This window comes from Passer montanus, unplaced genomic scaffold, assembly GCF_014805655.1.
Source record: "Passer montanus isolate IOZ18808 unplaced genomic scaffold, ASM1480565v1 scaffold45, whole genome shotgun sequence".
Lineage (NCBI taxonomy): Eukaryota > Metazoa > Chordata > Aves > Passeriformes > Passeridae > Passer > Passer montanus.
The window spans coordinates 3,822,258-3,835,191 of record NW_024369373.1 but is presented as its reverse complement, the minus strand read 5'-3'; the positions used below and the strand labels follow the sequence as shown (position 1 = coordinate 3,835,191).

General features: G+C 36.6%; 1 protein-coding gene across 1 annotated transcript in view; it reads left to right on the top strand.

Annotated features, from left to right (window-relative positions):
- WWOX (WW domain containing oxidoreductase) overlaps positions 1–12,934 on the top strand; it is a 477,063-nt gene that overhangs the window by 82,849 nt on the left and 381,280 nt on the right. The window contains exon 6 of the mRNA XM_039721060.1: positions 10,910–10,998. Coding sequence (XP_039576994.1) covers positions 10,910–10,998 — 89 coding nt within the window. The remainder of the gene's footprint in view (positions 1–10,909; positions 10,999–12,934) is intronic.

The window sequence follows — 12,934 nt, the reverse complement described above, 5'->3', positions numbered from 1 at the left end:
TGCTGAGATACATTTTCTGATTTCTTTGACAGTAATTTCTGAAAATACATGAGCAGATAAAAGGAGTAATCAGTTATGCACTTGAGATTTGGAGGTTACTTTTTTCCCTGAAAATCTGCAAGAGAAGTATTATCAAACCCAAGAATTTTTAAACTATATTTTAAGCAGTAGATACATTTGCGGAACAAATTACATTTGTACCTCAGTGTGCATGAGCACAGAAGAATAAGATTTTTGTCCTTGACAAAAAAAATCTTACCTCTTATTATTAGTTGTTCCTCCTTTTACCTTTATGCCTATATTTTTTTGCTCTATGAGACAGTTTATCAACAAAAGATGCTTTTTATCCATTTTTGTTTCAGTAGTTAAATGCCAAATGTTCTAAGTTCTAAAACATGTCCAGATTGCCAGATTGTATCTTATGCAAACCCTATTTTAGAAACATATCTATAATCATATTAAGCAAAAGCCATTCCAGCTATTCATGTATATGCTTTTATGAATCTCAGATGTAATTGACAGTATTTCATTTTACTTAAGTAACAAAGGCTTTGTAAGTATAGGTTTTCCTGATACCTGAGCAGAGTTAGGAAAAAATTCAGAGTACATGTAATATTACACAAGGAAATAAAGTTAATTTTCTTGAAATATACAGTAGGGTATATAAATGGACTTGGGGAAAAAAATAGTGGAATGAAAAGTCTAATGCTATTTTCCTAAGCCACATTTGCTAAATGCAGACTTTTGCAAGGTCAGCAGTTATACTGGAGTTGAGGAGAAATGGCTTCAGTGGCTTTAACTTTACCAGTGCCCTTGATGAGGTGCAGAGTTGTCAGTATTCTCGTAAAATTCCTCAGTGATGGCTTCTTCTGTTCTCTTTATTTCCTTAAGTGAACATCTGTCTAATTGTTCACCTCCATTGCTTTAGTGCTTTCCTCATGCTTTCTCTGTTTCCAGACAATAAACTTTATTTTCTTCATAAGAATTCAGTCTACGCAAGGGTATTAGGCAGCTTGTTTGCACCTTTTAATTTCTGGAAGTTTTCCAGAAGGGCTTTTTGCTGTAGTTCCAATGGGTTCATCAGTGAATCATGTAACATAATGCAGCATTGTGTTTGGGTTTTTATCCGTTACCTTCTGTTTATAAACATCTGCTTGGAAATTTTCTTTTTGAATTTTTTTTTAATATGTTTTACATTTTTGCTATGTGGCATATGGGTAAGATACACAGTACCTGCTATTTTTTCAGGTGTTCAGGTAGGTACAGCCAGTATTTACCTTAACATTTGGGAAAAGCCTAAGCTACTTGCTTAAATCCCAAAATTTCAGTGTAGAATCTGTGCTGGTTATTTAGCTGTGTAACAATATCTGTTAAATTAAAAACAATTTAATAATTGAATGACTAAATTACAACTTGGCATTAACTCTTATGGTTGCAGGATTGCAGAAGGCATCTAAAAAGTCTCTCTGTCCAGTGGAGAGAGAACTGCTCACAAACTTAGTGTGCTGCTTCTCTTGTGTTCAGTTCTTTGTGCTCAGGGATTTTTTAGAAAGGGGAAAGGCAGTGTGTTTTTGGTTTTTTTTAAATTTTTTAAATTTTTGTTTTCCTCTTATCTGTAAAGTATTTGTATTAATCTCTCACATCTGTCCTTCAAGCAGATATTTAAAGCTGGAAATAGGTGGTTATTATGCTTTTCCTGTTGCTTTATTTTTTGTCCTGGCACCACTTCCTTGTTTTTTATGTACAAATATAATTTTTAAGGCATATTCTTCGTCCTTCTGACCATATTGTTCATACACAAGTTGTATTTAGGAAACAAGTGTTTTTGTAAGTTTAATGATCAGAGACTGTCCTCTCTCCCTCTATATTGCTGCATGAGACAATTATTTTCTGGATTACTTTTGTTATCTTGAGATCAAAATTTTACCAGAAAATTAATGTATATTTAGTAAATGAAAATTTCAAAGCTTTTTCTCTTGATGGTACTTAAAAATAAGACACTTGATTGTGAACTTTTTTCACATTTACACTAAAACCATTTTAAAGTTTTTAAATTATGGGATGTGGCCTTCTGACCCTTCCTGTGTGGGGCTGCCCCATTGTGCATCTGTAAATACATGGTCTGGACTTTGATCTCAGCTTTTCAGACAACCTTGGAATTACCTTACCTATTTAATGATGTGTTTGGTTTTATATCAATGATTCCTGAAATGGGCCACGTTTGCACACAAATTTAATTTCAGCCTTTGTGTTTGTTCTGTTCATATTTTCTTTGTTACACCTTATTTCTTTAGAAGGAAAGTAGAGAAAAGCTTCCTCCTTTAGTGACCACAGATCAGGTGGCAGAAGGGCAGGTTTCCATATTCTGGTACTGATATTTTCCTGCACATGCAGAAAGACTTCATATTTTTGTTCAAGTCTATATTGTGTATCTTGAGTGTATATTAAGGAGCTGATCCTGCCAACCCTTGTACAAGAAATCTTTACTAATGTGATTCAGTCCTTTTATTTCACTTTCTAAAATTACATACATATCAATGTGACCATTTTCAATGCATCTCTTAGCTTGGAAATGTGAACAGCTGGGGAGACAAAAGAGTTTGTGTATGTGTTTATTTCTTTGAGCATACTGTTCTGTAAGTTATCAATGTTATATTGTTTAAATCTAGGAAATTGTAACCATGAACTGCCAATTAAAATGGCTTAAATAGCTAATTATTCAGTTCTTTCTAATCTTTGTCTCATATATTTATTTCTACTTACGTTGAAGCATCCTGACATTATTCATAATTACAGGAGTAGTGACTTTTAACCATATTGATTTTTTTCCCCCTAATATTAAGAGTGGGGGGAAAGGACTGTACCTTAAATCCCTTGGCAATCTTTGCCACCCTCCGCTGAGAGCTGCAGTGCATTTTTTAAACCTGCAGACGTCACTATTCTGCCAATTAATTGTGCAGCACGCGCTGTTCCACCGCGCTCCGAGCGCAGCGAGAGCGCGCGCGGCTCCACCTCGCAATCACAGCACTCGGGTTTTAATCTGAAACAATTTCATCAGGTTTATTTCAGTATTCTTACTTCATTTTCAACCCTCCACTAAAGGGAAGAGCATGCTTTCCTTTCCAGCTTGTAGGAGCCATGTTCTAAGAGTTGTCTTTAATTATTAGTTATTGTTGTTTCAGTACGGATTTATGAACTACTTATTTTGTGTCATTTAAAATACCATTTTTAAGCAACATTTTTCAATCTGAACACAGCTTCCAGGAGGGCAAGCTGCCCAGAACATCAGTGATCTCACAGTTATTACTTTGTGTCATATATAATCTTGTTTTTTCCTGCAACAAATAAATCTTTGGGCCTCCCTGCAAAAAACATTTGTGGTTACAGTATAATAAAAATAAACCGTTTGTCGTGACTGCAGCTGACATTTATCAGCCTATTTGTGGGTGCTCTTTCTCTCTCTGTATAATACGGAACATAATTTGTCACTTTGTAAATACATTCCAGCCTAAATCCCTGCCAGCATCTGTTAGTGTTTGAAGGATTAATGCACTGCACAGTGCATGTCTGCACTTTCAGGCAACAACATAGCTTATGGTTATGGATCATGGGAGAACAGGGAAAAAGGGTTCATTTTGTATTTACTTAAACACTGTTGCCCTTTTGACCATCATGGTTTTCTCCTCTTGTTTGTCGTCTGGAGTGGGGATGCTGCCTTCCCTTCCCTCTGTGTGGAATCCTGCTGGAAGTTCTGTACACCACTGTGTGTGGAGCTGTACATATAAGATAACACCTCTTTAATTTTATGGGTAATTAACAGTGGTAATAATGTATAGCAATAGGGATGTTACTGGTTTAGTCCATTTGGAAATTCTCCTTTTCCCCCCATCTTCTGCCATTTCCAACAAATCCATCACCTTATTGCCTCCTGCATTGCTTCCTTCTCAGCAACACGTAAACTTTTATTTAATCTTAAAAACTTCAAATAGAGGGAGTTTTTAAGAGGAAAAAAGCCTGTAGCTTCTAAATTATCGTGGTGCTGTTTGCCTTGTTGCTCTCTTTGAAAATGCATTCTGCTATCACTTGGGATGGTGCAGAATGAAAGGAATTGAAAGCATCTGAACAGGAGGCTCTCCACAGCTGAGATTCTGTTACATGTTCCCAGGCTCCCTTGATCATTCTCTAAACAAGGAGATATGTTTATTAGAATGGTAAACCATACACATGTTGTTATATATTGCCAAGATTATTTGAGATTCCCCAAGATAAATTCAAATGAGCTTTACAGGAATGGGTGTTTGGAGACGGAAAGAAGTGATCTATATCCAGGGAAAGAAAAAAGAAATCCAGCTAAAAGTAGGCTCCCAAGTAATTACCCACAGTTCATGTGCAATAAGAGCTAAACAAATTCCTATTGCCAAAATCTACAGTAGATTTTTCTTTAAATGCATGTAATTTCTTGTTATTGAAGCAAATGTGTCCTGTGTGCAATGGAGCCATGTGCATCCAGAAAAAATCAGGGCATTTGGAGCGTAATTCTGAAATTATAGTCCAGCAGTTTTTGTGTTTTTGTTCTCTCTGGTTATGGAATAAATAATATTAAAAATGTCTTCAGGAGAATGACTTATTTTGCTCTTTCTAAGCATGATTTAGGATTGCTGGAGCAAAGTTTACTTCACTAAAGATATTAATTTCATAAAGAAATGCAGATGTTCTCCTTTTTTCCTTTATAATTATCTTCAGAAGATATGAAAGGCCAAATTTACAGAGATACTGATCTAAGAGTTAACTAATGTAAAGATTATGAAATAACATTATTGCTTATTGTAGTGGTAAGTGGTATTTATTGCAGAAGATTTATTAAAAAAGGATATTAAAATCTGAAAAATGAAGCAACCACAAAGAAAGGAATGAGTGTATGTGTAGACATTTGCTAATAGAAAGAGATAAAGTTCTAAAACTATTGGGAAATTTAAAATGGTGATTGCATGATAAGTCAAGTATACAAACTGTACCTGGAGACTTGAGTCCCATTTTTGTATTTGGATTTTAAATTATAGGTAAATGAAATATTTGGATGAAGGAAAAACATTTCTGTGAACAGTGATTTGTTTAAATGTGAGACCAAATGCCAGGTTGGTGTATGACATCCTAAGAAGCTGAAGCTTCCTGTCAGGCCATCTTCATCACTTTTCCACATCTCTCACCTTCACAATTTCAGGCTTTTTTGGCTCAGAATTCCAGACAATTGCAACTTTTAGACATTAATTTGCAGGACAATCCTACAACAGCTTGAGGGCTTCAGGTTTTTCTGAAGAGGCCTCTCAGTTGTAGATGATGCCAGAAAGATAAACACTGTTCTCTGCCAAACATCCAGAATTGTTCTGGAGAAGGGATAGAGACAAAGAAAACAATGATACTAATAATTTATTCTTCATGACAAAGTGTTGGTCCAAGGCTGATCAGTAATCTGAGCAGTTTGCAGGCTCACACTGACCTGTTAAATCTTGGTCTGTGTGCTGTTCTCTTGACTTGGATGAAGGCAACCTCTGCAGGAATTCCATTTTTGTGAAAATCAGGAAGATCTAGTTACTTAAGCAGGAAGAACCAAGCTTTACAGATGAATTTTTGGGAGAGGTCACACACAGCATCAGACTATGACAGGATTGAGCAAGAAGAATAATGGAAAAATTTACACCAGTAAATTACAACTGAAATACAGGTAAAACAAACACAACAGGAAATAGTGAAACCCAGTATTACTAAATATTTTTTTTCTAATGAAAGAATAGACATCCTTTTCAACTCTGCTTTTCATGAAGAATCAACTTAGTCCCAGCTGTTTCCTTGTACATCTCATAAACAGGTTAGTAAAGTGGTGAATATTTGGAAAAATTGATTTGTGTTGTCTTGCATAAAGTCAGTGGAAAATTGAAAGTACTGCACAAATACTGCTGATACTGGGGGGAGGAGGAGCAGGGGTGGAAACTATAAAAATTAGTGTAAAAATGTTCCACCATAAGATCTTCTAAGGAACTTTTTTGATGAATCCCAAAGGTAGCAGAGGAACACGTTATTAGAGCATCTTCCAGAGGTGCTGGACTGCTCTAAAAGCAGTGGAGCATCCATCCCCATCAGCTCCCAGCAGCTGCAGAGCATTCAGAGCACGCAACCAGCTGAAGCTGCCATTGCATAAATACAGTTTTGCATGAAGTACCAAATGTTGACTACATTAGGGACAATAACATTTGCAGTCCTAATCCTGAGTGAAAGCCTTTTTCCCCATTAGGTACCCCCATAAATAGTGCATGGCACTGGCTATTGACTGTCATAAGCCATGTGTCAAATTGTCAGATGTGCTTCTAAAACATCCCCTGCTCCATCCTCAATGTGGAAATATGAGTTTATGTGGGCATTGCTTCTCATATGCTGAGATTTGGTTATTTGTTTACCTATATCCAGATAATTCCACAGATTTTTCATCAGCTTTGATGTAAAATTCTTTTTTTTCACCCAAGATTTTCTTTCTCAGACAGCCTGTCAGAACTATCTGCATTCCAAGACGTTGTCATGAAGATTTTTCTGTATTAAATTAAACCACTTTTTACCAATTGAATGTACTTTCAGTTCCTCAAAGTCAGATATTCCTGTTATTGTGCCAAGTATTCAGTTTTGGGTTAAGGACTTTTAAACATTGAAGATGTACACACACTATTTTCTGAGAGTAAAATTCTACAGTAAATTGTGTAGTGTCCACTCTGGTACATTTTAAGTAGGCCCTCACAAAATGACTTGTACTTACATAAGATACAGAGGCTACAGCATATTTATTAAGACTCTTCAACTCTGTAGGAAACTGGAGCAGTCAGAAGTAATGGTGTCTGCTGAAAGATTCTTTATCATATGAATTTACTTTTAGTCATCTATTATTTATTTCAGCTATTTTATATGCCATTATAATAAATATTATGACAGAGAAAGCTTTTATGCTTCAACTTATTGTACTGCTCTTCACTTCCTTGCAATCCTTCAGGAAAATGTAGCTATGCTTTACCTATATTTAACGTAAATCATCACTTACATTTGAATGAAAAATTCACTATGAAAAAAGGCTCCTTCTTCAATACCAAGACACAAATGCACAATCATGTTTACTGCCAAACTACTCTACCATGCAGTGTTCATTTTTAAACAATTTTTAGGCTGTAAAGTGAATGCATTGCATATAGTGAAATAGCTGGCTTTCTGGGGGTTTTCACTTTTGTGTTACTTTCTGGCTCAATAAGCATTTTTCTAGCATGAGTGCAAAGTATAGCCAATTGCACTTAAGCATTTTTAATATTTTTTCTCCAATAGGGAGCAGCTTACATACAAAACCGAATAAGCTGTTTTCTGGGGCTGTATAGAGTAATGAAACTTACCTGGAAATATTGATGAAAGGCTTTTAGAACTGAGTGTGAAACATGAAATGCAAGATAAATTTTTTTTCTTTGGACTTTTCTAAGTGTAATTGTGTTGGGTTTAGAAGAGGACTTGTTTGGAACTGGAGATTGATTTGCCTTTGGCTGTTTCTTCAAATGCAGTGTTGATGCCTGGACATTGTTAGCCTTGAACTGCTTGTTGGGCTTCATGAAATACAAATACCCCCATCCCAAACTCAAACCTCTCAGCTGGTTCTGGCTGACCTGGATTTCTCAGGTTCAGCAGACAGCAGAAGTGTCTGTTCTCCCCTCCCCTTGTGTCTGTTCTCCTTTGCAGAGCTGGTCTGGCTCTAGTCCTGAAGGGGTTTTGTAGGTGGGACTTCTGTGCTGGGTATCTGCAGCAAGGACAGCAGTTCATTTTGCACAGCTTTTCAATGGCACCACGTAGTTATGAGCCTGTGGTTTAGAAAAGAGCTCTTTTAAATTATTCTATAATCATTTCAGTATCTACTTTCTCCTTAAATGATGTAATTGAAAATAAAGTAGTAAAGGGAACATTAATACTTTTTGTCAATTTAATTTTCAAAATTCTGGAGTTTCCTGCCTTAATGTGTTGATATGATGATGGCAGTTTAAAGACTGTCTCCTGTATTTGAGAATGTGGCAAGTCTCATTTAAGGTTTCACAACATAAAATGAGGCATAATTCAGTACTGAAAACATGTGAAGTGAAGTAGTGAGAGACATCAACATAATACAATTATGACACATTAGATCAGGATTTGCAGCATACCATTACCAATCAGTTCTGACTGCAGAGAACAATTACAGTTAAGATGCCTTTTAGCAAAAATGATTTTTTGTTTTATTTTTTATTAAAACCCCCTATGCTTTTGTATACATATCACAATATGTGACACCTAGGCTTCTAGAGAAAGAGAGAAAACATTATAACAGAGGTAATTCTGAGCTACTGTAAGAAAACAAACATAAAACCTTCTGCTTGTCATTTACAGAGATATTCTTACATTATTAAGAACATAACTTGCAAGTATATTGCTTTATTCATAAGTTTTTTAAAAGAGGTATTGTGATATAAGTAACAGTGGGAAAATTTGAATAAAAAAGAATTGATACTAAGGGTTTAGCATTTCACAGTCTCAAACTGTAGTAGGAATTGGTGGTCTACAGAAAATCTCTGGGGTGAGAGGTGCTGGATTCTCAGTTGAAGGGAGAATCTGAAATACAGAAGTTGGGGAACTTGCCTAAACTCATGGTCCATTAAAGTGATTTCTTCCCCAGTTATGATTGGAGAAAACACACCTGGCTTCTTGAGCACCTTCAGAAGTTGTGTCAAGTTCTGAGTGCTTTGGATGCCCCATTTTCCAGTTTTTCCTGTGAGGAAAACAAAGTAAATGTATTTGTCTGTGCTCAGTATGTGTCTTCTGTGTATGTGAAGGAAATACTGGCTGCAACCATCAAGGTTTTAAACAGCAAAAGCAGGGAAAAATTTGAAAAAATTTTATGACTTTTAAATTTTTGATTTTTATGTTTTCAATATATTAATCCCCAAATCAGACCAATCTGAGTCGTCTTACCTTCTATTTTAGAAAGTATTTTGAAGGCTTCATACTTTCTTTTTTACTTCTGGACTTGAAGTACAGACACCTTTTCTGTTCTTGGACTCAGCAGCAGAAGCCTAATGCATGACACCAAGAGGAAAAGCATTACCTGAGTGATGTTGTGTGGACTTGAATCTTTGTCCCCAAGAGGACAGTAGCTGTCAACTTGTAGTCTAGTCTGTTGAACTACTTGATTATTATGTTTTTGACCCCCTTATGTCCTTGTATTTGTATCATTCTTGTCCTTTTACCCTTGGGAGAGACAGGAGAATGTTTCAACTGAGGAAAGCAGAAGCAAAGTAAACCCAACTATGCACATGACTTCTGTAGTGAGTAAACAGCTTTGAGCTGCAGAGAAGAGAAATTGTTCTGCAGTTCTGTTGCATAATGCAAGGCAGCATCATCTTTCTCAAGTCTCTGGCCATCAAATAGAAGAAAATATTTACCCAGTGGGGCAAAATGAATTCCAGAATGATTTGCATCTTGTGGGAGTAAAAAAACTCTCTGTAACAAAGTTTGGTTTAGCATTTTCCAACTCCAGCAATCAACACTTTCTATGGAGACTGAACCTGTTGAAATTTTAGTTGTATTTATTTTGCTGTCCTGATAAGTCTGGCTGGAATGGGACAAGAGGAATTGGAGTGATGATATTCTGTTTAAACCAAACCTGTAAGGTAGCTGTAGCAGGCGGTATGGGTACTAGCAAAACAGAAAACAGATGCAGGGAGAAAAGTGCCAGATGTAATGAAATGGGGAAATCAGGTGGATCACTTGAGACTGGGAGACAATGGGAGCCTCTTCCTGACTTCCTTCTGTGCTGACTTGCGTGCTGTGTCCTTTCATTCCTCCAGCAATGCTCATGGTGTAACCTTGTAATCCCAGCAGATCCCTGGTGCAACCACCAGCTGCTGGGTTCTGTGATGACTGTAGTGTTGTGATGAAAATAAGGACACATCTTTTGGTTCATTTTGTTCTGAGATTTAGAGTTTGAAAATATCTGGAAACAGGGATCTTAAAGCTGAAAATTGTGTTTTGGGATGGTGTGTCCTCTCCTAGGTGAAAAATTTGCTTTAGGTATATACAGAATTTATTTGGAAGACACAGAATCACAGAATGGTTTGGGTTGGGCCTTAAAGTCCACCTTGTTCCAAGCCCCTGCCATGGGCAGGGACACCTTCCACTATCCAAGGGTGCTCCAAACCACATCCAGCCTGGCCTTGGACACTTCCAGGGATGGGGAGTCCAAAACTTCTCTGGGCAACCTGTGCCAGGGCCTCCCCACTCTGACAGGGAAGTGCATAGGAATAGGTTCTGGTAAACTCTTACTGTATAAAGCACTGTGTAGACTGATCTGTTATTTTCTGTAGTAATTTTATACTGTCCTTTATATCACCTACTATGAAAAATAGATTTTTTAAAAATAATATTTGCCAATCGCAAGTTAGCTGTTTTTTTAATAGAGTATTTACTGGTCTTTTTTCCCTATTGGTATGGTTCCAAAAACATTTTTCATGTATTGAGAATACCACTTACTCTACTTTTTATTTCATGAGTTACATAAGTTTCACTGTCAAAATCAAAGCAAAAAGATACATATTAACCTTAACACTGCCTTGAGTCCATTCATTGCATTATATAAAGCTGTGCATTACATAGTGTATGTTTGCAGCAGAATCACCAAATCACAAATGCTACTTTTGGCACTAAATGTTGTGCTTGTCTATCCCTTTTGATGATTTGTATTCACTCTGGGGTTATAATGTTAAACAAGGGAATCAGACAAGTTTCATAACACATTTACTGTAACGTGATACTGTGAACTGAACTTGCTGTTATTTATCCTTTTTTATATTTTCTCTTGTTCCAGCATAAAGCCAAGGTAGAGGCAATGACCTTAGACCTTGCTTCTCTTCAGAGTGTGCAGCACTTTGCTGAAGCATTCAAATCCAAGAATCTGTAAGTATTCAGAAAATTAGATGTAATAATTTCTTGTTATTTTAATGTCTTTATCAGCTGAGCACAGTTGGCAGGATCACCATAGTTGGATGGATCACCAACTGCAGTGAGTGAATAATCTTTTCACAGGAATTTTTTTCAATGTAAATTAAAGATCATTTGTTTTCATACAAAAAAAAAAAAATTAGAGCTCTCCTATTGTTTGATGTGTAGCCCCCCTTTTAAAGGGCTTTTTTACCCTGTGGCTGTTGAAAAAGACCAAAGCTGAATTGCATAAAGACAGCTCAGGCAACTGTTGACAGTTTGGCAGTGGTTTGGAAGAGGTCAGAGATGAACAATTAGTGCACTGCTTGTCTTACTTTGTTTTCTAACCTTCTCTCTCTCCTTTTCCTTTTTAAAGCTTTAAAAAACTACAGCCCTATGAGCCAGACAGCTCCATTTTCCAGACCTGTATGTAGAATAGTCCACAACAAAAAAGAAAAAAAAAGGAAAAAAAAAGGGGAGAGGTTGTGATAATGACATCACTTAACAATAGACAAATTTATATGGAGATAACCAGGTTAGATTCCAAGTGGTTTGTTTAATTTAGCTTGAACAGAGCAATGACTGTCTGAATTGAAGAAATTATTTGAAAGCTTTTAAGTTCCAAGTCTTGACAATAAATCCCACACTTTGTGCTTTTATCCACAGTTTGACCCATTGATTGTTGTGAGTATTCAAACTTAGCTATTTTCTGCAAGTATTTCTGTAACTGATATGCATCTTACTGTTCTTCTCCAGAGAATATGACCTCTTAGCTTTGAAAATACATTGTCGTAGAGAAAATATGTAACAAAGAGTGTTTTTTTTCCACTTTTGAAACACTGCCAAAGCTAAATCTCACATGAATAGACAGATGACATTTTAGTACTTATAGGTCTTTTAGTTTCAAAGAATTGTCAAAACTGACTTCTAACAGAATTTCTTTACTGCCAAAATCCTTAGTATCAATATTTTCTTATCATGTCATCTTCATATATTAAAATTTCTTGAAAGACAAATCCTTGCAGTATTGCTGCTTTACTACAAACTTGGTTTTGTGGTGTGAGAGCAGTAAGTGTTTTAATTTAGAATCATCATGCTTCTAATATGCTGCATTTCTTTAAATGTGTAGTGCAGTGGAAAGTCAAAACCCCCCTTCTTCCAAATGGAGCTCTTACCCTGATTTGTGTGTTGTAGCTCATAGCATGGTTGTCCTAGCTAGTCCATTAGGTATGCATGTTTATAAATCCTTGAAAGTGAACAGTTTAAATCAGTTTCTCCCAGAGAACTTAGGAAATGAGAAGATGCAGAATGAGTAAAACCTGTTTTGTTTTTGTTGGCATACCCCATTCTACCAGTGTAGGTCTGTTAAGCTGCATTGTCAGTGATGGACAGGCTTTACTCACATTTCACTCTGATTTTATTTGGAAAATAATTTAGTAATAGACAGCACTCAAAGCCTTTGCCTTGCCTTCAGGCCTTTCTGTCTTAAATGTGTGCTCAGATGTGCCTGTGTCTGGCAGGACTCATCCAAGCATTATGTGGAAGTCCATGTTCTGTATCTGTTGTGAGACTTGTAGGGTTTTGACCAAAATGAATTTCCAGTTATATTTTGTTTAAAGTCTGGGGCTGGATGGAAACCAGACCCCACACACTGCCTGCAGCACTGCATCTTTTATCTGGTGCAGATACAGAAGAGTCACCTTACAGCCATCTGCACGGGCAGGAGGGTGCACTGGGAGACCTACCAGCTCTTTCTGGCCTCTGATTTTTTTTGTGATTTAACTATGTCTGGGTAAGTTTGGACAAGCAGTTATGTGGCAGAGGCATCTTCTTGCTGCAGTGGTGGCTGATGAGTTTTGCAGCCCTGGTGAGCACTGGTGACCTTTGTCTGTCTCCTTGCTCGTTGGCTTTG